General features: G+C 46.2%; 1 protein-coding gene across 1 annotated transcript in view; it reads left to right on the top strand.

Moving 5' to 3' along the window:
* The window catches only part of LOC124036065 (vacuolar protein sorting-associated protein 13A-like), a 54,601-nt gene that overhangs the window by 1,435 nt on the left and 28,193 nt on the right, over positions 1–24,973 (top strand). The window contains exons 2-42 of the mRNA XM_046350187.1: positions 1,880–1,923; positions 2,037–2,079; positions 2,211–2,306; positions 2,420–2,521; positions 2,688–2,797; positions 2,897–2,956; positions 3,177–3,236; positions 3,354–3,434; positions 3,552–3,606; positions 3,826–3,953; positions 4,351–4,457; positions 4,700–4,871; positions 5,637–5,699; positions 5,964–6,099; positions 8,470–8,564; positions 8,693–8,835; positions 9,209–9,410; positions 9,604–9,718; positions 9,985–10,121; positions 10,422–10,554; positions 10,762–10,879; positions 11,017–11,161; positions 11,310–11,394; positions 11,596–11,774; positions 11,923–12,079; positions 12,688–12,767; positions 12,978–13,037; positions 13,164–13,359; positions 13,707–13,823; positions 14,113–14,216; positions 14,358–14,525; positions 14,710–15,017; positions 15,258–15,405; positions 15,551–15,701; positions 15,816–15,940; positions 16,056–16,225; positions 21,452–21,693; positions 21,820–22,142; positions 22,330–22,692; positions 22,890–22,991; positions 23,182–23,334. Coding sequence (XP_046206143.1) covers positions 1,880–1,923; positions 2,037–2,079; positions 2,211–2,306; positions 2,420–2,521; positions 2,688–2,797; positions 2,897–2,956; positions 3,177–3,236; positions 3,354–3,434; positions 3,552–3,606; positions 3,826–3,953; positions 4,351–4,457; positions 4,700–4,871; positions 5,637–5,699; positions 5,964–6,099; positions 8,470–8,564; positions 8,693–8,835; positions 9,209–9,410; positions 9,604–9,718; positions 9,985–10,121; positions 10,422–10,554; positions 10,762–10,879; positions 11,017–11,161; positions 11,310–11,394; positions 11,596–11,774; positions 11,923–12,079; positions 12,688–12,767; positions 12,978–13,037; positions 13,164–13,359; positions 13,707–13,823; positions 14,113–14,216; positions 14,358–14,525; positions 14,710–15,017; positions 15,258–15,405; positions 15,551–15,701; positions 15,816–15,940; positions 16,056–16,225; positions 21,452–21,693; positions 21,820–22,142; positions 22,330–22,692; positions 22,890–22,991; positions 23,182–23,334 — 5,576 coding nt within the window. The remainder of the gene's footprint in view (positions 1–1,879; positions 1,924–2,036; positions 2,080–2,210; positions 2,307–2,419; positions 2,522–2,687; positions 2,798–2,896; positions 2,957–3,176; positions 3,237–3,353; positions 3,435–3,551; positions 3,607–3,825; positions 3,954–4,350; positions 4,458–4,699; positions 4,872–5,636; positions 5,700–5,963; positions 6,100–8,469; positions 8,565–8,692; positions 8,836–9,208; positions 9,411–9,603; positions 9,719–9,984; positions 10,122–10,421; positions 10,555–10,761; positions 10,880–11,016; positions 11,162–11,309; positions 11,395–11,595; positions 11,775–11,922; positions 12,080–12,687; positions 12,768–12,977; positions 13,038–13,163; positions 13,360–13,706; positions 13,824–14,112; positions 14,217–14,357; positions 14,526–14,709; positions 15,018–15,257; positions 15,406–15,550; positions 15,702–15,815; positions 15,941–16,055; positions 16,226–21,451; positions 21,694–21,819; positions 22,143–22,329; positions 22,693–22,889; positions 22,992–23,181; positions 23,335–24,973) is intronic.

The following is a 24,973-nucleotide window of genomic DNA, read 5'->3' as shown; positions in this document are numbered from 1 at the left end:
GAAAATGTATTGAAGGTCCAAGGTCTGACATCTTGCCAACAGAAGGAGCACACAATTGTCTACTGAAATGTGGCCTCTGTGAAGATGATCTGGGCACATGATAACATACTGCAAAGCTGGCTAATGTTAGCTTTTAATGGGAAATGTACAGTGGAATTAGGCTAAGTTATTTGTCAGCTTAGGCTAGGCCATATGTTTCCAACATCAGGTTACTATGCATTTTATTAGTGAAGTACGCTAAGTGTACAAAACATTAAACACCTTCCTAATATTGAGTTGCACGGATCATGGACTCGACAAGGTGTCAAAAGCGTCCACAGGGATGCTGGCCCATGTTGATTCCAATGCTTCCCACAGTTGTGTCAAGTTGGCAGGATGTCCATTGGGTAGTGGACCATTCTTGATACACACATGAAACTGTTGAGTGTTTACATTTTTTTTGCTTAAACAGCGGAGCACTTCTTCACACAAACCGGTGTGCCTGGCACCTACTACCATATCATGTTCAGCGGCACTTAAATATTTTCTTTCCTGTTCACCCTCTGAATGACACACAATCCTTCATTTAACTTGTGTCCTCCCATTCATGTACACTGATTTGAGGTGGATTTAACAAGTGACATCAATAAGGGATCATAGCTTTTACCTGTCATGGAAAGAGCAGGTGTTCATAATGTTTTGTACACTGTGTATATTCATGTATCTGCTTATTGAGTAATTTTAAAGGTCAACTGCCTCTTAGAACAAACTTATCTGGTTTTAAGCAGCCAATGTGGCATTGGTATAAGTCAAACATTCATTATAGTGTCAAAATTGACTGCAAAGTGTAAATAGGATAATTTTGGTCAGTCACTTCCAAAACTGAGTTTCTGGAGGTTTGGGTATGGATTACGATGGTGCACACTAACAAAAGAGAGAGCGCATTCGGCACTGCTGCTTATCAGCTGTGTGAGCTCTATCCAATCATAAGTCAGAACCTCCAGACAACGAGTCGCCTATGTTATAAAATAACCCTTGGCCTTAGCCCTTTGAGTGGCTACTTATGTGTTTGATAGTGTCAATCACTTGAGTCTGTCACTTTTTTTAATTGAGATGATCTTTGACAAGTTATTAATTTTCCAAAACACATTCGCGACCTGTTTTGTAACATGATTCCCTATGAAACACTGCCAGACAGATACGCACTCTGGTAATAGTGAGAAAGTTGTACAAAACAACACTGAAGTACACACATGGCCAGTGACTTGATAAGCTGTGGCCTGACTGCTCAATGTGCCTGCTAGCTCCTACATGCTAGCTCCATTGACAAACACAGAGTTGGAATTTACCTAGCTAGCAAGTGGTTTGGGGCACTGATAATCGTGTAGCTTGTGCTTTATTTACGATAAATTGACAGCGTGCACATAATTAAGTTGTAGATATGTTATTATTTTAAGAATTCAGTCCTGAGCGCACAGCCAGACTTTTCCGACTCAATAGACCGTATGCAGTGCACTGTGCAGTTTTTCATGGAAATGTTTTAACTTGAGAAATAATGCCCCAAGTAACTTAGCTAGATGTAAAATTGCGCGACTAAGACCTCCTCGGCAAAAACGTTGGTGAATGACATGTTTCTCGATTTATCTTGACAATTTTAAGGAAGCAAATTTTTTGAGGAAGTGGCTGTTGTTGCTACGGTGACTCAGGAGGGGCAAACAACAGTACCTGCCAGGGTATGATATGCAAACATAACACACCTACATCAAACCACCCCCCTAAGAATTAGACAACTCTCGTTTGGCTTCAGTCATGGCCGCTAGCATTAGCGAGTAATCTTCAAAACGAGGCCAAATCAGGAAGTGCAGTCGCCCTTTAAACATTTTTTTTCTTTTTTTTCTAGGTGATGCAGTGCTCAGAAATCTTGAAATAAAGGAAAATGCCTTGGTATGTTTGACATGAATGGCTAGGCCTACTACTAAACGTATCAGTGGTTAAATGCTAATTATGTAGGTAGATTCACATTGTATTGTGCTGAATAATTTTTGTTCTTGTTTCAGAGTCAACTTGACATTCCTTTTAAAGTAAGAGCAGGGCATATAGGTGAGATTTGTCTGACTCTCAACCCAACACCTCCTACCATTACCATACATTCACTATTATAATTCCTCTCTATCTTTCTCACTCTTCAACCTTTTTCCTATGAACTGTGTGTGTATGTGTGGATCTGTCAGGACGCTTGGAGTTGAAGATTCCATGGAAGAATCTGTACACCCAGTCAGTGGAAGCCACGCTGGATGGAGTCTACCTACTCATCGTGCCCACAGCCAGTAAGAAACCTAGCTGTAGTGTGTGTGTGTGTGTGTGTGTGTGTGTGTGTGTGTGTGTGTGTGTGTGTGTGTGTGTGTGTGTGTGTGTTTTTCTTAATGCTTGTGTGTTTCAGGTATAAAGTATGATGCAGAGAAGGAGGAGAAACAGCTCCAGGAGGCTCGTCAGAGGGAGCTGCAGAGGATCGAAGAGACCAAACAGAAAGCAGCAGAGCAAGGTCAGAGTTCATGTGTCTGTCCGTGAGTCACGCTTTCATTACATCTTCAACCCACTCTGAAATAGATGTTATAATGTCATTGAGTTGCAGGGCTGGCATCGGGCTAAAACAGACTCAGGACTGTGACCTGAATGCATGTACTGTTATGTGTTATTTGGTGCCACAGAAAACCCTGCACTTGAGAAGCAGGACACCTTTGTGGAGAAACTTGTGACGCAGGTGATCAAGAACCTTCAAGTGAAGATCTCCAACATCCACGTCCGCTATGAAGATGATGTGTGTATTCGACCCAGTGTGCTACAGTTGTATTACATAATTTTAAATGAGAATGTTATTCCTGTATTTCATTACTGTACGCTTCTCTCACTCTCTCAGGTCACCAACCCCAATTGCCCCTTTTCATTTGGAGTGTCACTGCAGAACCTCAGCCTTCAGGTAATGCGTGAGGCCCCTACCTCGTGAAATCGGTCATTCATTGGAGATTGGAGATGATATTGGAAATGGAGATTGAGATGATATTACAGTGGTTCAATTTAGTTAAGGTCTGGATGTGGGATATGAGATCTTTGTTGTGGTCAGGTTTATGATCTGTTTCTGGTCTGACCCTGAATCCATACCACGTCATGTCTCAACCCCATAACTGTGACCCCCACAGACAGCAGATGAGAATTGGATGCCTTGTCTCCTGGATGAGAAAGCCAAGCTGTTTTTCAAGGTAGTCAGTCCACAGCAATTGATATACTGTACGAGTTTTATGACACTGTTCAATTATGACACTGTTCTGTCTACAGCATTCTAAGCTGTTTTCTGTTATGCTTTTTCCTCTCCTCAGCTTGTCCAGTTGGACAATCTCTTTGCTTACTGGAATGTGAACTCGATGCTGTACTCCAATCACATGCCAGATGAGGCCCTGGTGAGTCACAGTGCCATCATTCAGTGCCATCGCGGAGCGGCGGGTCCCTTAGTGAGAGTGATTGTCTATCAATGACGTCTAACGAGGCATCTCTTCCTGTCTGTCACATTTCCACAGCGATGCCTCCAGGACAGCATCCCAGGGGGTTCCACTCCCATGAACCACGATTTCAGTGAGTGTCACTCAGTCGATATAAGGGTGTGACATCATTCACGTCTGGATCAGTCTTGATAGTCATGTTGTCACATCACCTGATACAGAGAATAAAATCTCAGTCATTGGAGTTTTTATCGTAATTGAAGGTATCTTCTCATTACGATGGCCCACGGTGGAATTGTTGACTAATTCTGCATCATATTAATAACCTTATTTCCCTGTTCATTGCGGGCAGTTTTTCGTCCGATAACGGCCGATGCGAAGCTGCGCATGAACCCCTGGTCGGATGTGGACTTCTCCTCTCCCAAGGTGGACCTGGTGGTCAACCTAAGAGAGGTGGCCGTGGAGCTCAACAGACCACAGGTGATGGAGGGAGATATGAGAGAGGGAAAGATGAAACATTTTAATGGAGCAAAAGAGCACAGGAAAGAGCACAGGAAAGTACCATAAAAATCATTTAAATCTGCAGCCTGATTTAATTTGGAAAATTTCTTCAATGTGCATAGTAAGGAGGATGACTATTATTTAACCACAGTGAAGTAAACTGATGCCATTCACACAATCAGAACTTGCGTTGGATTATATACCATCCCGTCTATTTGAAATGTTCGTTTTTTTTTTCCACAGATCTGTGCGCCCTTGCATGATGAGCGTTGCCCAGAGTTAGAATTTCGACACATTTTTAAAGTCACTGTCTTATTGTTTTCCGCCTCTGTGCTTCTCAATGACCCCTGAACTCTCACCCCTTCCTTCTCTCCAGTACATCAGCATTCTGGAGCTCCTGGGATCAGTGGATATGATGTCACGCAACCTGCCCTACAGGAAATACCGGCCGCAAGTCCACGTGCACACCAACGCCTATCTATGGTCAGCTCTCACACTTTCTTTTACTTACAATTCTTTCCTCTACTAAAAAATTGTGCGTCTACTAAAAAATGTTGGTTATGTTGTTGATGTTTAGATGGTGAATGAGTGAATGCGTTTGATTGTATTGTTTCATGCCATCCAGTATAAGATTAAGAGATTCATTTCCTTCAATCGATTTGAGCTATCGTGATGTACACGTGCTGGTTCTGTTGTGACTGTCACTGCTTGTGTATGTCATCTAGGTGGCAGTATGTGATCACAGGCATCATGGAGGTGGACGTGAAGCCGCGGCTGCACATGTGGTCGTGGCAGCACATCCGCTGCCACCGGCAGACAGTCAAGCAGTACAGAGAGCTCTACAAGGCCAAGATCACCAGCAAGAAGCCCACTGAGAAGCAGCTCAGGGAGCTGGAGGTGTGTAGAGATCAGGGCGATGTTCATTAGGTACCAAATGGAAGACAATGAACTGAAACAGGGAGACTACCTGTGCATTAAGAAACACTCATTAACATTTTGAGTTCTGAAAAGTTTTCTGTTGCGTTCCCTAATGAGTGCAACCCAGACCTGAGTTCAAATAGTATTTGTTTTCTATTCAAAACTTGAGCACTGCTTGATTGAGCCTGCCTGTCTGTAATAGGACCAATGGCATAGTCCTCAAAGTGCAAACCCTTCCCATCTGGCACACCAGCCAGGCTCAATCAAGTGTTCAAACAATTTGAAAGGAAACAACATGCTATTTGAACCCAGGTGTGGTGGAGATTGAGAAGGGCCTAGTCCTCGTGCTCTGAGTTGCATTCCCAGTCTTTGTATCTACTCTGCTGCATTGATTGATGATGGACATTAAAGGTATGCTCAGTGACATGACGTAGATGCAGAAAGTACACCGCATAGTCGTCAATTTCCTCAACAACTAAGAGCATTGACGCACGATGCTCTTCTCCGCTGTTTTGGTCCCCTAGCTACCAAGCTGTAACAGCGTGAAGCGAACCTGTGCACATAGATACTGTGTGACTGTGTGAGAGCGAAGTCTTGCATCTTGCTCATCTCAGTATCTGCAGTGCTGCTCATGGCAACGTCATTTTGCTGAGTCTACCCTTTTAAGTAATTGATGGATTCCCATAATGGTCAGGAAACTGTTTTAATGGACTAGACGATCCGTCTTTCTTGCCATGTGCCCAGGAGCCTGAGCGGACTCTGGATATTTTTAACATCACTCTGGCCAGGCAGCAAGCTGAGATGGAGGTACGGATTGAGCAATCTGTTGAATTATCCCTAATGAACTATCCGTCTTCTCTGTCTGTACTGTACTCAGTTTTGTCTGTCTACTAAACTAATTTGTTCAAAATGGCTGAAATGCATGACTGAAATGACCCTGTTCAGTCTCACTGCTGTAGTGTAGCCACCAGTGCAACACGTGGTCACAGTGGAACTAACAGTGGTTATAGCTAGTGGTTGAGGCTGAAGTGTTATGTATAGACTGTGACTGGCGCTGGTCGGTCTTTCCAGGCAAGCAAAGCGGGGCTGCGTATCTTTCGTCCGGGGGTGAAGGTGGAGGAGGAGGAATCTCAGGGCTGGTTGGGCTGGATGTGGTCTGGCTGGTCAGGAGACTGTGGCGCCGAGGCCAAGGATGTCAAAACCGGAGGTGAGATCGCCCGTGTAGCCAATCGCCGTGCTCCATTTTGTACATACAGTGCCTTGAGAAAGTATTAACACCCCATGACTTTTTCCACAATTATTTACAGCCTGAATTGAAAATGTATACATTTTATATATATATTTTTTCCTACACACAATACCTCATAATGTCAGAGTGGAATTATGTATTTTTTAATTTTTTATTATAAAATAAAAAGCTGGAAGATCTTGATTCAGTAAGTATTCAACCCTGTTGTTATGTCAAGCCTATATAAGTTCAGCAGTAAAAATGTGCTTAACAAGTTACCTAGTAAGTTGCATGGAGTCACTCAGTGTGCAGTAATAGTGTTGAACATGATTTTTGAATGACTACCTCATCTCTGTACCCCACACATACAATTATCTTTAAGGTCCCTCAGTCGAGCAGTGAATTTCAAACACACATTCTACCGTAAAGACCAGGGAGGTTTTCCAATACCTCACACCTATTGGTAGATGAAAAAATAAATAAAAGCAGACATTGAATATCCCTTTGAGCATGGTGAAGTTATTAATTACGCTTTGTATGGTGTATCAATGCACCCAGTCACTACAAAGATACAGGCGTCCTTCCTAACCTAGTTGCCAGAGAGCAAGGAAACCAGTCAGGGATTTCATCATGAGGCCAATGGTAACTTTAAAACAGTTAGAGTTTAAAGGATGTGAAAGAAGAAAACTGAGGATTGATCAACAACATTGTTGTTACTCCTAATGCTACCCTAATTGACAAAGTGAAAATAAGGAAGCCTTTACAGAATACAAATATTCCACAACATGCATCCTGTTTGCAACAAGGCACCAAAATAATACTGCAAATAATGTGGCAAACAATTAGCTTTTTGTCCTGAATACAAATTGTTATGTTTGGGGCAAATCCAATACAACATATTACTGAGTACCACTCTCCATGTTTTCAAGCAGGGTGGGGGCTGCATCATGTTATAGGTATGCTTGTAATCATTAAGGATGGGAGTTTTTCAGGATAAAAAAAGAAACGGCGGAAAACGTCGTTCTCTGCTTTCCACCAGACACTGGGAGATGAATTCACCTTTCAGCAGGACAATAACCTAAAACACAAGGCCAAATCTACACTGGAGTTGCTCACCAAGAAGACAGTGAATGTTCCTGATATGCTGCATTAGTTTTTACTTAAATCTATGGCAAGACCCGCAAATTGTTGATTAGCTATGATCAACAACAAATTGGACAGAGCTTGAAGAATTTTGAAAAGAATAACGGGCAAATGTTGCACAATCCAGGTGTGGAAAGCTCTTAGACTTACCCAGAAAGACTCACAGCTGTATTCACTGCTAAAGGTGCTTCTACAAATTATTGACTCAGGGGTGTGAACACAGTACTTATGCAAATGAGATATTTTTGATTTTCATAAAATAAAAATGTGTTTTCACTTTGTCATTATGGGATATTGTGTGTAGATGAGTGAGAGAAAACATATCAATTTAATCCATTTTGAATTCAGGCTGTAACAAAACAAATTGGAATAAGTCAAGGGGTGGGAAATACATTCCGAATCCGCCCCCTATGATAATGTAAAGACCACCAGGCCAATCAGTCAGCTGGTCATCAGTGTGTTATGAGCATGCCAATGCGCTGCAGTTACTATTTTTGATGAACAGTGTTCTTCAATCCTGGTCCTGGGGAACCATGGGGTGTGTAACTAGGGCTGACACAATTACCGTGTAACAGACCCGTTATCGACGAAGACGGTCATGAAAATAAGATAACCGTTAAAACGGAATCTAGTGGATTAGTTGAGTCAATGGTGTTGATGTTGGGCTGGAGGTAAAAACCTGCAGACCCTGTGAGTCTCCAGAACCAGGATGAAAGAACACTGGACAGAAATAATTCCAATTGGTCATTTAACCTGTCCTGTGTTAGTCTTATGAAGTATTGAATCACGTTGATGACAAGGTTCTCAAGATGATGGTTTGGGACCAAAGATGTTCATGTATATCTGTAGCATTTCCACCGGCATTTCTCGCATTTATTTTACAGACGCAAAAAGAGAGCGCGAACAAATGATCTGTCGGCATTTTCTGAACTTCCTGTTTCTATCACAGGTGTCGTGATTATTAGAATTTTTTTTTTTTCTCCATACGATATGACTTCACTCGCATATAAAATGTGGATGGGAATGTGGTTGACTTTGATTTAACCGGGCACTTGGAACCACATTTTGCACTCTTATTACCTTTTTGTGAAGTTGATTTGAAGTAATCTTGATAAGGTCCTCCTGATGCTTTAATGCTGCTATTGTAAATCATAAGATACATTTCCACATTGCATGGAGAATGATTTTTGATTTTTTTTCCCTCAGCTTTTGACGAGCTTATGACTTCTGCTGAGAAGGCCAAACTCTACACCGCCATCGGCTACAGTGAGATAGCTGTCAATCATAACCTGCCAAAGAACGTGAGTTGCGACTGTGTATTCCCACACACTGTAGGGCTGTATCACAATCCCTGGCGTCCTCCAAAAGAGAGGGAGATAATCCAGGACACGGTTCAGTCTCCCTTTTCTCTCTGGTCTTGTTTGTGCAGTTTGAGGATATGAAGATTAATTTCCACATGGAGAGGATGTCTGTCTCAATGAAAGACAACAAGGACCAGAATGAAATCCTCAAACTCACAGTTGAAGATCTGAAATCCATGCTGACCCAGAGGCCCGGAGCACAAGCCATTAAGTAAGTACAGTATGCCCTCTGGGGTGTGTTCCCCAAGGTGAAACATTCAGAACGTTGCAGATAGATATTAATAGAACTGACATGATGCCCAATTCTACTTGACATACCGGTAACGCTTAACGCTTCTGAACAAACCCTGTATTTAAATACTTTCCCCTTCCTTCTCTGCTCTGTTTTAGTGCCTTATCAATGGGATGCACTATAGTTGGTGTTTCATAATTTCTTTTCTTGTGCCACCATTTTGCGATTCTCAGTTTGTCTATCTTTTCTCTCTGCGTTTCCCTCTTTCTTCCCCCCTCTCTCTCTCTTCCTCGTTCTCCACTCTCTCCCCACTTCTTTCTGCCCTTGGTTCTGATGCGGTTTTTCCTCTCAGGCTGTCGGCCCAGCTCAGTCTGTTTGAGGTGACAGGACTAGCCAGTAACCGGCCGGCACCCACATTGCTGTCGTCAAGGAAGGCTGCCACGGTAACGGGGACACCCTTGTTGGACATCCTGTTTGAGACCAACCCTCTGGACGAGAGCGCTGATCAGCGGCTCCGCGTCGAGTCCCAGCCTCTGGAGATCATCTATGATGCTGTGAGTGTATTTGTTTGTGTGTGTGTGTCCTGTGTATAAATTGTATTCCTGTTGTTCCTTGGTTCAATCAGGCATGTTAGAACGAAAGTCTGCACAACCTGTTGTTTGTGTGTGTGTGTGTGTGTGTGTGTGTGTGTGTGTGTGTGTGTGTGTGTGTGTAACAACATGGATACCTGTCTCCCTCTCCGGGCAGGTGACGGTAAACAGCATGTCTGCGTTCTTCTCACCGCCTGATGACCTCCAGCTGGACGATCTGACCAACGCCACTCTCATGAAGCTGGAGCAGTTCCGAGACCGCACCTCCACAGGTCAGAGCCCCGCCTCTAGCTCTGACTGACAGGCCACACACGCACTCCAGGCCTGTCACAAGAAATCACGGCACTGCTAGATTTTTTTGACGTGTGCCGCAGACCCAAACAGAGATCTATTCTAATTTGACTTTCTATGGACATTTTACTCTGAATCATCAGACAGGATACAAGCCTTTGACCTCAACCTCTACTCCTTACTTCCTCCTGGCACGCCTCCCTCCCCATGTTGAAGTATGCCCTCCGTTCTATGTCGTTGTCTGCAGGACTGATGTACGTGATTGAGACCCAGAAGGTTCTTGATCTGAACGTCAACCTCATGGCCTCCTACGTAATCGTCCCCCAAACCGGCTTCTACGACTCCACCCAGAACCTCATGCTATTGGACCTGGGCCACTTCAAGGTAAGTCACTTCAACGTGCTCAGTGCGAGTGGTCGCTTCGGACTTGAGTGATTTGAGAGACGATGTATGGAGAAGTTGAGAATTATGATCGAGCACACTTGGCTTTGTCTAAATTCACCTGAAAAATGGGACAGTAGAGGTAACACATTAACAGTTGTCTTCAACACAATTTGACCACAGAGAAGGATCCACTTGCCTGACTGTTTTAATTGACTTGCTCCAGGCAACCGTTAATGTCAATCCCTGCCTAATGAACAGGACTCTTCACCCAGGTGTTATGGCATTGTCTTGTGTTATCAGGTGTCTAGTCTGAGCAGAGAGGGGCTGCCGCAGCTCTCTGTAGGGAGAAGTACTATAGAGGACATTATGTCCCGGGCCTACGACAGCTTCGACGTCCAGCTCAGCAGCCTTCAGTTCCTCTACAGCAAACCAGGTACACACGTCGAAGGCACACACACGCAAACTTGCGTATGGAGACACACACACACACACACAATTATCGGAAAGTTTGCTGCCCAAATTGTCATGTGATGCAACTACGCAGGGAATAAATTTTGTGTAGCTTATTGTGTCCTTGTGTTGGGTGATTAGGTAGACTATAAATGAGGCTTAACGGAGCCAGTGGTTGTTGTGTGTTTAGATGGAGACTGGAAGAAAGCCCGTAAGCTGAGGCAGTCGGCCCTCCACATCCTGGAGCCTGTCGACGTCAAGGTGGTGTTCAGCAGAGCCATGGTGGTCACAGATTCCCGCATGCCCAAGTAAGCGGGAAAGGTGGGGGTGCGGGTTGGTGTGATGGACAGTCAGCCCCTGTGTAATGGTGTTTGTCAAATAGCCGGTCAGATGAATGATATGAATAAAGTGTGTGTGTGTGTGTGTGTGTGTGTGTGTGTGTCAGGTTTAAAATCTCCGGGGAGCTGCCCCTCCTGTCTCTGAGGATCTCTGATGATAAGGTGCGGGGCGTGCTGGAGCTGATCGACAGCATCCCGCTGCCAGAGAGCAGGCCGGCCCCGCGCAGCACCAACGCTCACTCAACATCCAAGGTGCTAACTCTACTGGGCCTCTATCTCTGCCTGTCTGTAGGTCGACTCTGTCTGTAGGTCGACTCTGTGTGTTGTGTTTGTGTGTAGATAGACAAGCCAATAGAAATCTATGTGCGGCGTGTAATCTCTGCTTGTGTTCATGACGCAGGCTTTAAAGCAGTCGTACACCCCTCAGCTAACCCCCAGGAAACCAACCATGGCTGAACTGCGCAACTCCCTGATATGGGAATCAGGTGAGAGACATGTGCGCACACACACACACACAGCCCTGTTTACACATTACAAATGGATTATGTACTTTAATACGCATACACACAGTGTGGCAATTACGTGTGTGTGTGTGTGTGTGTGTGTGTGTGTGTGTGTGTGTGTGTGTGTGTGTGTGTGTGTGTGTGTGTGTGTGTGTGTGTGTGTGTGTGTGTGTGTGTGTGCAGGCTCAGAGGAGGACCTGTTCTACGATGCTCCCAGCTCTCCTATAGGAGACCGTCCGTTCTTCCCCGACAACATGCCCAGCCCCCTGCAGCGCTCCGACTCAGTCAAGAGGAGAGGTCTGGTCAAGAAAGACCCCAAGAAGAACATGACCGAGTTCCTCATGACATTTGAGATCAGCAAAGTATGGTTAAAACTCATCTACATCTGTGTGTGAGAGTACCTAAACACTTCATTTAGTTGCGTTCTCTGATTGCTAGTATAGGAGCTTGTGTGTGTGTGTGTGCGTGCATGAACTTGAACCTCCTCTCCCTTCTTCTTCTGCTGTCTAGCTGTCCGTTCAGCTGTGTCGTCTCTCTGGAGGCGAGGAGGTCACAGTGTTGCACCTGGAAATCGAGGGGCTGGGCACCGAGCTGAAGCTACGTACCTTCGACATGACATCCTACATGTTCCTACGAGAGATCTGCCTGGAGTGCCCCGAGTACATGGGTCAGTGAGGGATTGGCTGGGAGAAGTTCACAATCGGGGGAAAATATTTTTTATCTAATTTTGGACACATTGACCGTAAATATGTAAATGTCGAAGTGAGCGATATGCGCCTTTCGCTACAGCCTTAGATATACACAGCAGCTCTGACACTAGGGGAGATGCCAGAAAGGTAGTTCAAACTTGAATGTGTCTGTTTTCTGGATATGTTCTTTATATGCCATTTGAAACCAGCGTTTCTCTCCTGTTCTATTGGTTTTCAAATCAACTTCATTTCGTTGTCCACTGCATTCAAAGGCGCTGTTCTAGTAATGTTTGTTCGCAAGCCATTCTAGTTGCATTTTTAGATCACCCCTCTTTTTACACTTTTTACATAGATATTCGTCTCTGGCACCTGGTGCTCTCAGAATGGTGTTTTTCCTGCGATTGCATTTATTTTGAAACACTAGCAGGACCGCCTTGTTGCGCTTGGACTGTGAAGACATTTTGTGTATATATACCTATCACACGATTAAACATTGTTATATGTTGTTGGTAGTTGTATGTGCGTGGCATGTCTGCAGACGTGCGTATGTGTGATATGCTTTCTCTGGTTTTGTAAACTGTTCCAGATTCAGAGGAGAAGAAAGTGCACCTGATCACCACTCTAGACAACACAGAGGATGACCTCCTCACATTGGAGTACACTAAGGTGCGCACACACACACACACACACACACACACACACACACACACACACACACACACACACACACACACACACACACACACACACACACACACACACAGTGAACACTTCCAACAGTCAACACTTCCAACAGTCAACACTGTCGTCTTGCATTCTTCATCCAATGTAGATTTAACAGTAGAGCAGGTCTAATAGCATCAGTGTCTCTTTCAGGCTGATAAGAATGGGCCAGAATTCAAGTCTGAGTACAAGAACACTGAACAATCAGTTAAGGTAATGTCTTGCAATACAGTACAACTGTGTTAACCCGCAGTTGGAATTTCAACATCTCACTTCTCTGCCTAGTTGTATAACTGTGGGTTCATAGTGAAGGTGGTATGTCTGTGTGTGACGTCTCAGGTGAACTTCTCGTCTCTGGACATACACCTGCACACGGAGGCTCTGCTCAATGCCATGAACTTCCTGATCAGTCTCCACCCCCCGACCAAGGAGGTGGTGCCCAGCCAGGAGGAGCTGCCCACCATCCCCGAGGAGGACGAGGGAGAGGGGGAGGAAGGCGAGAAGAAAGAGGGATCGGCTGTGGCAAAAAAAACCTGTAACTATCCGTTTCATGGAATCTGTTCTGCTTACTGGAACTTAGACTTATCTCCGCGTTGCGATATTGATTTACAAATTCATGATTCAAGGTGGTTGAAAGTGGAAGAGACATCGGTTAGGTCATATCCTTCCTATATGTTTGTTGCATGTGGAGATGTTGAGTAGATGCATATTCTCCTAATACGTAGATTAGCTAGCTAAACCAGATGTACCATTTTCATGCACCACTTGACATTAGATGTATTCTGATGCACCAACAAAGTCATCTTCACATCGATGGTCCTTTGACGTTTTGACGACAGAACCGCTCTTTCATAAAGGTCTCTCTGCCCCCTTTCTCCTTAGCTTCTAAGAAGTCAAAGTTTGAGGATGTGGTGAATTTGCACATCAGAGCCGATCTCAACTGTCTGAAGGTTTTCATCCGAGGCCAGAGCCACAGGATAGCGGAGATCCGCATCGAGGGTAAAGGCCACCTGACACAAGACAAGTCCCCGCCTACAACACATGTCCACAACATAGTCAGCAGCTACATGCATGACTAATGATGGCCTCAGCATCAAATATCAAAATGACACACACACACACACACACAGATTATAATGATATTAGTGCCACCTTGTGGTAGACATATATAAACCACTGATGATCGTGTCTTATTGGCTCTTTTACTGAAGCACCTGTTTATGTTCTAGAATTGTCCTACCCCTCCTTCTGTTCTACCTGTTCTCTCTACCTCTGTTCTATGTTCCAGGCCTGGTGTCGGAGGTGCTGATGAGGAAAAAAGCGGTAGAGGTTCTGGCCAACCTGAAGAACATAGTCATCCTGGACTGTGATAAGGAGGCGTTGTACAAGCAGGTAGCCTCGGATACAGGGCGCTTGTTAACATGTTATTTTCCCAGTCGAGGGGGAACATTCCCAAGAAGAAAAAAAACAACATTTTTAGCCTTTTGCTGGTGTGATTCTAATGAGTATTTCGGTACGAATTCTGTGTCCTAGTGTGTGTCCATAGCCGATGAGGAGGTGTTTGCTTTCCGCATGGTGAACCACACTGAAGCCACGGAGGGCGACGCCTATCTAGACATGGGTAAAGTGGACACCAGCGTCACCCTGACGGTGGGCTGCATCCAGGTCATCTTCCTCAACAAGTTTGTCTCCTCCATCCTGGTAAGAGACCCGCCTCCATCTTTCTTCATTCCACCTTTCTATCTTTTAACCGATTACTGTTCTTTGAGAACTGGTACCTTTACTAATACCGGTACAAAAATGCCCCAGAACCTATTGTCCCGAGTGCTATGACGATCCACGAGCACTTTGTCACATGACCTGACTCCTCTTCCTCCTCCCCCAGGCCTTCATCAACAACTTCCAGGTGGCCAAGGAGGCCCTGGCTGAGGTGACGGTGCAGGCAGCGGAGAAGGCGGCCACGGGGGTGATGGAGCTGGCTGAGCGCAGCACCCGCATCTCCCTGGACGTGGACTTCAACGCTCCCGTCGTCTTCCTGCCGCAGTCGTCGTCCTCCGCCAACGTCATCGTGGCTGACCTCGGTATGGTCACGGTCAAGAACCGCTTCGCCATGGTCCCCTCCCAAATGCACGTCAAGATCCCTCCCGTCATGGACACCATGACCGTGGGCCTCAGCGACCTCAAGATGTACAGGTGAGAGACACACTGGTAGTCAGGCCATTCTGTAGATGTACAAGGGATGTGAGTTAAACGTCATAGATGCGTAGTTGTTATACAATGAAAGGACTACTTCATTTTTGCACTGGGATGTGAAGTGTTGATTAACTATTGACACGTCTGTGTTATTTCACGTACTTTTGAATATTTGGCCCGTCCCCGGATGTGCAGCAAATCAGAACCTGTAAAGCTGTGTGTGTTTGTTTGATTGTCCAGAACCACCTTTGAGGAGGGGAGGTTTCAGGGGGAAATCCAGCTTCTGAAGCCGGTCAACCTGGACCTGTCCATCCAGAGGAACCTGTCAGCCTCCTGGTACCACAGCATCCCCGACATAGAGATCACTGCTCACCTCAAACCAATGAATGTGAGTGTGTGTGTGTGCAGGAGTGTATGTGTGTGTGTTCGTTAAAGCCAACTCTCACTGAACAAATGTTAGTGTGTGAAATGAAATGTGAGTATGAAATGTTGATGCATCAGTGTTACGTGTGTGTGTGTGTGTGTCGTACTAGCTGATCCTGGGTCAGGATGATTTGACGGTGGTGTTGAGGACTCTGAGTGGGAACCTGTCAGAGACGTCAGACTCTGCTTCCCCCCCTCCTCCTCCGCGTACAGTGGACCGCTCCGACACGGTCTCTACCAAAGGCTCACAGGCGTCAGGAGGTACTGGTAGTAACCCCACCAGCGGTGAGGACAGCAGTGTCAGTCTGGGTTGAATTTGGATGTGTGTTGCTGGGATTGTGCTGTTATTATAATTGTGTTGAACCCTGTCTGTAGGCAACACGGTGGTAACTGCTGCAGTGGTGGAGACCCAGAAGAGCACCAAGCTGAAGAGCACACTCAAACTGGACTTCAAGTTTGACTCCATGACCCTGGTCCTGTACAGCCCCAATGGGACTGAGGTGACTACTGCACCACGACACGCCTTCACAAACACTGGCATTGACCATGTAAAACTCCATCCACTTGGATATTCTTACGCCCACAGACAGAGACTTTTTGGTGTGTGTCTCCAAGGTGCAGGTGTTGGACTCGAGGGATGAGCAGCTGAAGCTGGCTGAGTTCACCCTGGGAACTATCTCTACATCTGTCCACATGTTCTCAGACGGATCTATGAAGGCCTCCTTCAAACTCACAGACTGCCTGCTCGACGACAAAAGATGCAGGGTCAAGAAGATCACTGCCAGGTAGAGGACACACCCACGGTTACCTTGGTTTCGCTACACCCGCAATAACATCTGCTTAACACGTGTATGTGACCAATACATTTGATCTGGTACTGAGCCTACTTATACATTCATAAAACCTGGGAGAGATGCCACAGAGTGATGTGTGTGTAGTGTGAACATATGATTGTGTGACTCGGTGCTGGCGTTGATGTACGAGGCTCAGTGTGTGTTCTTCAGCGTGCCACCATGTTCATCACAGCTTCACCATCTGTCTACTCACATAGGACTGTCACACAGCTAAGATGAATGGCTTTGGTTAGCAGCCCCATTATAGTCAAAGCAACTAAGGTAATCTCTCACTCCCAGTCCATCAAAACCCACGAGTAAGGATAAAGTCTGTCAATTGTGTTGAGAGAATGGAATCTTTGTATCTGTCGAACAGAAAGTTAGTCTCACTCCTCAATGTAACATCATTTGACTAACGGATTACAAGGTATTTAGTGCACTTATGGTAGGGTTTGTTATTAGTGCTGTCGTGACTTTGATTTAATGTGATGACTGTTATTTATCTTATCAACTATGTTTAATTGTTACTCTATTAAATTAATCTTGAAACAATTAATTCATTAGGAATTTGGGGCACCAAGGGAGAATTTGTTTATAGTTACCATCTCCCGAAATGTATATTATAAAGCGATAAGTCACTTAATAATCATTACCTCGTATCAGTCTCATTCTGAGTGTCGCAGACTTCTTGAATCCACAAGAACACCAGCCTTTTCTGATTATTCAGTTCTATACAAATTTGATGTATTATTAGTCGACCTAAATAATAACACAGAATACACATACATACTTACATGAGACAAAAGTCCCTAGTGGACTGACCAGATAAGATGGCTTATTACACAAAGATGGAAAAGGGGGTGTGGAAAATAGAGCGATAGGGGGCAGGGACAATTATCGTATATTTGGCAACTTTTCTCACAGTAACCATATACCTTGCACACGAGCCGGCCGCCCGTTTTGGTAAGAAATGCAATGTATTTACGTGTAGATGTCTATCTGTCAGGGGAATAGCTCGATGGGTGTAAGGTTCTGGCTGTCCACCAGAGGTCACACTGTCCTGTTTTGGTCTCGTAGTGGAGTGTTCAAATAGAACGAAGGTTATGTGTATAAACACAGTTATGTGAGCTACATGGATCACTCCAATATATTGGTATCACTCTGCGACAGAGGGATACATAAAATGTGTGGATTTACAGATTTACTCACGTGTATACCTGTGTCACAGCTGGGGTCCGCCCCTATATATATACCCCATGGCCGCGACACGTTCTCTACATAATTTCTGAGGCGCTTCTAGCACCGTAGAGGATTGGGAGTGATCCATATAGCTCACATAACCGTGGTTACATACGTAACCTTCATTATGTTTCACTATATTGGATCGCTCCAATATATTGGTGTACCCGTACCAGATGTACGTGCTTCTACACCTGCATTGCTTGCTGTTTGGGGTTTTAGGCTGGGTTTCTGTACAGCACTTTGAGATATCAGCTGATGTACGAAGGGCTATATAAATAAATTTGATTTGATTTAGCCGGTGCTAGAGGGACCTGTCCAGCCAGTGGCGTAGTCCCAGCGCGGGATCGAGATGCAGGGGCCGCCAATGTAGAAGGGGGGGGGGGGGGGGTACTGGCACAGTCCCCGGAAGGGGAGGTGATGCCCAGGACTGCTGAACCAACCGTAGAGGGAGGTGCCAAGTTACCCGATGGTACCTAGCAAAAGGTACAAGAGGGAGCCCAGCTGGCCGTAGCACAGATATCAGCAAAGTGGACTCCTCTCAGTAGAGCCCAGGACACAGCCACACCTTGTGTTAAATGTGCCACCACAGATCGCAGCACTGGCCTGCCAGCCAGGCAGTATGCTGTCATAGTTGTGTCCACGATCCAGTGAGAGAGCCTCTGCTTGATAGCCCAGCAACCAGGACTCTTTCACCATAGCAGACAAAAAGCTGGTCTGTTGTTCTCACTCGTGTCCGCTCCACATAGGCAGCCAGTGCCCGGAGGGAGGCCCAGACTCCCCCGCCACTGCCGCGTGGTCGAAAGCAGACAGGATAAAAGGGATGTTCACATGCCTGTCTGACAGAACCTTCGGGAGGAATGAAGGGTTGTGGTGGAGAGATGTACTCCTCCCACTGGGGTCCATCCGGTAGCACTCAGAACTTACTGAAAAAGCATGGAGCCCACCCACCCTCTACATGGAAGTAATCGTTACCAAGAAAAGCACCTTCATAGAGAGGTGTTTCAGGGAGGCAGACTCCAGCGGTTTGAAAGGTGGCTTTGGCAAAGCTGCCAATACCACATCCAGATCCCAGCTCGCCATTGAGCGGTTCCTAGCTGGACGCAGGCGACAAACCCCCTTCATAAACTTGGAGACGCCCCACTGGCCTGTCCATCCACCCCACATGGCAGGCAGATATAGCAGCAAAATACCCTCAGTGTAGAGGCTGCCAAGCCCTCATCCATGCAAGACTGCAGGTATTGGAGGACATACTGCACCATGCATGACTCGGGCACAACCTCAATACTAGTGCACCAAGAGCAGAACAACCACCAGCGCAACTGATATGCTGCGGTTGTAGCCGGTCATCTTGCTCTCTGCATGGTGTTCCTTACTCCTTCCTGTAGTCCTAACATGGACCATTGGTGCCGTTCAGCGGCCAAGCCCACAGTCTAAGGCGGTGCGGTCTTGAATGCCACAGTGTTTCCCCCAGCCTGAAACAGTAGGTCGGGTCTCAGGGGAAGTTGCAAAGGTGTCCCAGACAACAGGGACAGGAGAAGGCTGAACCAGGGTCGTCTTGGCCAGAATGAGGCCACCAGCAGCAGACAATGCTCCTCCATCCTGGTCCTGGCCAGCACAGCCTGGATCAGGGGAAAAGGGCGGAAATGCGTAAAGCTCCAGCCCTGGACAATCGTGAGCCAGAGTATCCAAGCTCAGATGCCCTGGTGGCTCTGACATGGGGTAGTGTGCATTGCTCAGGGAGGCAAACAGGTCCATCTGTGCCCTCCTGAACTTGTCCCACAGGTGCTGCACCACTTGGGAGCCAGTCCCAAGGTGTCCGGCCCTCTTTCGAGAGCATATCCGCTGCCACGTTCAGGATGTCAAGGTACGTGCGTTGCAGATAGACACCAGATGTCCCTCAGCCTAGAGAAGGAGCTCCCGTGCTATACGATTGAGGCAGTGGGACCTCGGTCCACCCTGATGGTTGATGTAAGCCACCACTGTGGTGTTGTCTGTTCCAGTGCAGTGGCTATCCAAGTGAGTAGGCTCCTCATAGCCTTTCGAGCCACTGGCGGCTTCTGATGACCTGGTAGTCCTGTTCACGGTGGTGAACAGTGCCGGCATTGTCCCCCAGAAACAGCTTATCACTATCCAACAGGTAACAGCTGTCACCACCATCAAAACTATCAACCTCCTGACGCAGGGCATGCGCCCTCTGTTCAAGGTGGTCCCAGCAGTCTTACTCATGCCCCAGTCCAGGACTGGCAGCAGATGGGTTCTGCCTGCGGTGGCTCCGGCCACGTTTCCAGGGAGGGGTACTGGGCCCAATAGAGGGACTAACAGCTCGCTGCTGCACCACTCCTGAGGGACGGAGCTCGTCCCCAGCCTGAGCCCGGGCCTGACCGACCCACTCGCGCATGCCTGCCAATCACGTCAGGCGCAGGCTTTCTGAGAACACTACACAAAACAGGCATCCAGTAGGGTGCTCCACCGCCCTCTCCGCGTGGTTAAAACCCAGGTAGTGCATACACGAGGTATGCAGATCCCCAGGGGGATGCCACCATCACACCTGTCACAAAGGGAAAGCCACAAGCTCAGCCAAGCCAACAAGGCTACGGTGAAGGGGTCCAACGCCCTGAGAGAGCTATGTCGTGACCCGCTTGGAGGTATAGGAACCCGGTGAGGGATAAATTACCCAGTACCTCTGCAAACACAGGGGAAGACCCCTGTGGGAGAAAAACAGGCAGTGGAGCACTCAAGAGGGGCTGACCATGTGGCCAGCTGCAAACAGCCAGTGAGTATACTTCCACGCAAGATATTACACTTACCAGTGACTTACCAAGTGAACTTCAGAACGTTTGTAACTCGAACCATACGGATGTCCGCTGAGAAAATGAAAGAGAACGTGTGCCTCAGCCATGGGGTCTATATATAGAGGCGGACCCCAGCCGTGACACAGGTGTACACGGGAGTGAATCTGTAAATCCACACATTTGATGTATCCCTCTGTCGCGGAGTGATACCGTTATTTTGGAGTGATCCAATATAGTGAAACATAAGACTCTTGTCTGAGATGGGATTTTCTTTAGTCAAAGTTCTAGATCCCTTTTACATACACAGCTGCAGAATGTCAATGTTTTGGTCTAGTGGGTTTTTATTCACTTTGTTGATTTTGCAACCATTTCAATGTGTGGACCACTGTCTCAGATCTTTTGGTCTGCATTTTAATTCTTAGGGAGTCCTTTTAAGCACTCTGGTTGAAAAGGGCAGTTCCATCACACTGACAAGCTATTCTGACCTCATTCGGGGCGTGGTTTAGTTAATGTGCAAGGGACATGAAAACTAAAATCACATTCATATCTTAACAAAAAGAGTTTCAGCATTCTTCATATGGTATGGAAACTTAACAGCCGAAGGGGGTTTCCTTCCTAAGTTACAGTATTTGGTTCATACAGTTTTTAATAACATCACAAAATGAAAAGCGATATGACATGATTATTATTTATATCCCCACTGACTATTCTTAATATTCCTACCTTAGAAATATTGTTCCGGTATTTACTTTTTTGGTCATTTCTAGCTTTGGTGGCAACATTTTCCTGGAGGTCAAAGGCATTCCTTTGGGTTGGTACTGAAGAGCAGGAAAGCGTTCTCTGCTTCATAATATTTACAATTGGCGTGAAGTGTTATTTAAAAACAGCACAGCCCCCGCTCTCCTTTCTTGTGCCTTGGATCCCTGACCAGGAATGCCCCTGCTATAGGGTTTGTTGTTAGTGCCCCTGCTATAGGGTTTGTTGATAGTTCCCTTGCTGTAGGGTTTGTTGATAGTTCCCTTGCTGTAGGGTTTGTTGATAGTTCCCTTGCTGTAGGGTTTGTTGATAGTTCCCTTGCTGTAGGGTTCGTTGATAGTTCCCTTGCTGTAGGGTTCATCATGTCCCTCTGGCCTCTGTCTGTCAGGATGATGGCGATGCGTCCGGGCGCTGAGAGGAATGTGATGGTGGAGGTGAACTACAAGCAGGGCCGCGACGGCACCTCTTTGGACACGGTGGTGCAGGACGTGTACCTCTGTGCCAGCATGGAGTTCCTGCTCACTGTGGCCGACATCTTCCTCAAAGCCAGCCAGCAGGGCTTCTCCTCCGCCACCCCCAAGAACAGCAGTAGCACTAAACCCACTGCAGCCGCAGCCTCCAAGGAATCTGGTATGACACATTCAAATTTCACACTTCACATTATTCACCACAAATGTCATGTTTGCACAATGTGAAGTTTTGGATTGGATGCCCAATGTACACACCCCTGCTTCCCTCTCTGGTTCCGTAACACAGCTCCAGTGGGGGTGGTGGCAAAGTCAGAGATTAATGTTCTGGTGAAGAACCCCGAGATTGTGTTTGTGGCCGACCTGACACGTGCCGACGCCCCGGCCCTGGTCATGACCACTGAGTGCGAGCTGGTGATGAAGAGTGACCTGGACGGTCAGCTGATGACTGCGGTGGTCAAGGACCTGAAGGTGGTGGCCTGCCCCTTCCTGAAGGAGAAGAGGAACAAGGAGACCACTGTGCTGCAGCCCTGCCAAGTGTTCTTCAAGAGCACACAGTCCTCCACATCCCCGCAGGCCATGGAGGTCTGCATCAACGCACTCACATTTAAGGTAGGCCACGGCCAAAAACAAAACCATCCTTTGAAGACAGGAACCAGCGTCTTAGTACCTGTTAGGAGCATATCATTTTGGTCATTAGACCTTATTGTCACCTTTTTCCTGTGTTTTTATTTCTGGCCCAGCTAGCCAAACCAGAGTGATGTGCCTCACGTTCCATTCTCCTCTGTGCCCCACCCAGGTGTCGCCCATCATTATCAACACCGTGATTACCATTCAGTCGGTGCTGAGCCCGGCCGGTGCCGAGACACCCCAGTCTGAGCTGGAGAGCCCCGTGCCCCCAGACCTGTGGGAGCGCCGGTCCTGGAGGGACCTCAAGCTGTGGTTCCTGGAGGAGGAGGGTAAAGACGAGGATGCCCAGTCCCTGGTCCCGCTGATTCCCCAGGGCGAGTCCCTGCAGTTGGCCATCAACTCCATCTGCCTTACACTGGAGGCAGGGGTGGGCCACCGCACCGTCCCCATGCTCCTGGCCAAGTCCTCCTTCCACGGTGACGTCAAGAACTGGAGCACCCTCATCAACCTGCATAGCCAGCTCAACCTGGAGGTCAGACACTGCACAGCTCTACACAACATCTACATGACCTTTACACATCCCTTTACACACACCTCTACACGACCTTCACACAACCACTACACAACCCTTTAGACATCTACATGACCTTTACACAACCTCCGTTCAACTAAAACATGGGTTTAGTCAGACTGCATTTAGTGTACAGTAACATAGTGTGGTGTGTTTAGGTTCACTACTTCAACGAGGTGATGGGGGTGTGGGAGCCACTGCTAGAGCCCCTAGAAGACGAGACCCGAGATGGATTCAGACCCTGGACCCTGGGATTAAAGGTGACCCTTGCATACATGCATACATACATGCATACATACATACTCACTCACTCACTCACTCACTCACTCACTCACTCACTCACTCACTCACTCACACTGTCCCATGTTCCACACACATCCTTCATACGGATAGTGGAAATGCACTATCCACCACACACATATAACGGCTATGCATCCCCCTGAACTGTAGATGAAGAAGAAGCCAGTGAAGTACACAGGTATATCAGAAGAAGTGGACTACAGCATCCCTGACTACAAGACCGTCATCAGCATCAGCAGCAAGGACCAACTTAACATCACCCTCTCCAAGTGTGGACTGGGCATGCTCAGTAACCTGGGCACGGTAAGTCAATGACGTCACACACCAGCACTCTTGTACAGTGCATTCGGAAAGTATTCAGATCCTTTGACTTTTTCCACAGTTTGTTACGTTACAGCCTTATTCTAAATCTACACACAATGCCCCATAATAACAAAGCAGAAACAGGTTTTTCTACATTTTTGCTAATTTATTGAAAAAAAACGGAAATCTTTCAGACCCTTTACTCAGTACTTTGTTGAAGCACCTTTTGCAGCGATTACAGCCTCGAGTCTTGGGTATGATGCAAAAGCTTGGCGTGCCTGTATTTGGGGAGTTTCTCCCATTCTTCTCTGCAGATCATCTCAAGCTCTGTCAGGTTGGATGGGGTGTGTCGCTGCACAGCAATTTTCAGGTCTCCAGAGATGTTTGATTAGGTTCAAGTCCAGGCTCTGGCTGGGCCACTCAAGGACATTCGGAGACTTGTCCTGAAGAAACTACTACGTTGTCTTAGCTGTGTGCTTATCAGATGGGATGGCGTATCGCTGAAGAATGCTGTGGTAGCCATGCTGGTTCAAGCGTGCCTTGAATTCTAAATAAATCACTAACAGTGTAACCAGCAAAGCACCATCACACCACCACCTCCATGCTTCACGGTGGAAATTACACATGCAGAGATCATCCGTTCACCAACTCTGCGTCTCATAAAGACACGGCGGTTGGAACCAAAAATCGCAAATTTGGACTCATCAGACCATAGGACATATCTCCACCAGTCTGATTTCCATTGCTCGTGTTTCCTTGGTCAAGCAAGTCTCTTCTTATTGGTGTCCTTTAGAAGTAGGTTCTTTTCAGCAATTTGACCATGAAGGCCTGATTCACATAGTATTCTCTGAACAGTTGATGTCTGTTACTTGAACTCTGTGAAACATGTCTTAAAGTAATGATGGACTGTCATTTCTCTTTGCTTATTTGAGCAGTTCTTGCCATTATATGGACTTGGTCTTTTACCAAATAGGGATATCTTCTGTATACCACCCCTACCTTGTCACAAGTGATTTGTTCAAATGCATTAAGAAATTCCACAAATTAACTTTTTAACAAGGCACACCTGTTATTTGAAATGCCTTCCAGGTGACTACCTCATGAAGCTGGTTGAGAGAATGCCATGTGTGCAGAGCTGTCAAGGCAAAGGGTGGCAACTTTGAATAATCTCAAATATAAAATATATATTCATTTGTTTAACACTTTTTTTTTGGTTACTACATTATTTCATAGTTTTGATGTCTTCACTATTCTAGAATGTAGAAAATAGTGAAAATAAAGAAAAACCCTTGAATGAGTAGGAAAGAATAGTAGTATGTCCAAACTTTTGACTGGTACTGTATGTAAATAGCTATTTCAGTTTTTTACATTTGCAAACATTTCTAAAAACCTGTTCGCTTTGCCATTTTGGGGTATTGTGCGTAGATTGATGAGGAAATAAATGTATTTAATACATTTTTGAATGAAGCTATAACCTAACAAAATGTGGAGAAAAAGAAGGGGTCTGAATACTTTCCGAATCCACTGAATATGTTTGTCTATTGTCTAGCTGAAAAGGTGGCTACTTTTTATATAAGTGGGTTGTTTTTGAGTCGTGATGGAATATCTTGCCTTGTGTTGAATTGCGCTCTATTAAAAT

This window comes from Oncorhynchus gorbuscha, linkage group LG05, assembly GCF_021184085.1.
Source record: "Oncorhynchus gorbuscha isolate QuinsamMale2020 ecotype Even-year linkage group LG05, OgorEven_v1.0, whole genome shotgun sequence".
NCBI classification, from domain to species: Eukaryota; Metazoa; Chordata; class Actinopteri; order Salmoniformes; family Salmonidae; genus Oncorhynchus; species Oncorhynchus gorbuscha.
Note: the sequence above shows the minus strand (reverse complement) of the source record. Positions and strands in the feature narration are given on the sequence as shown.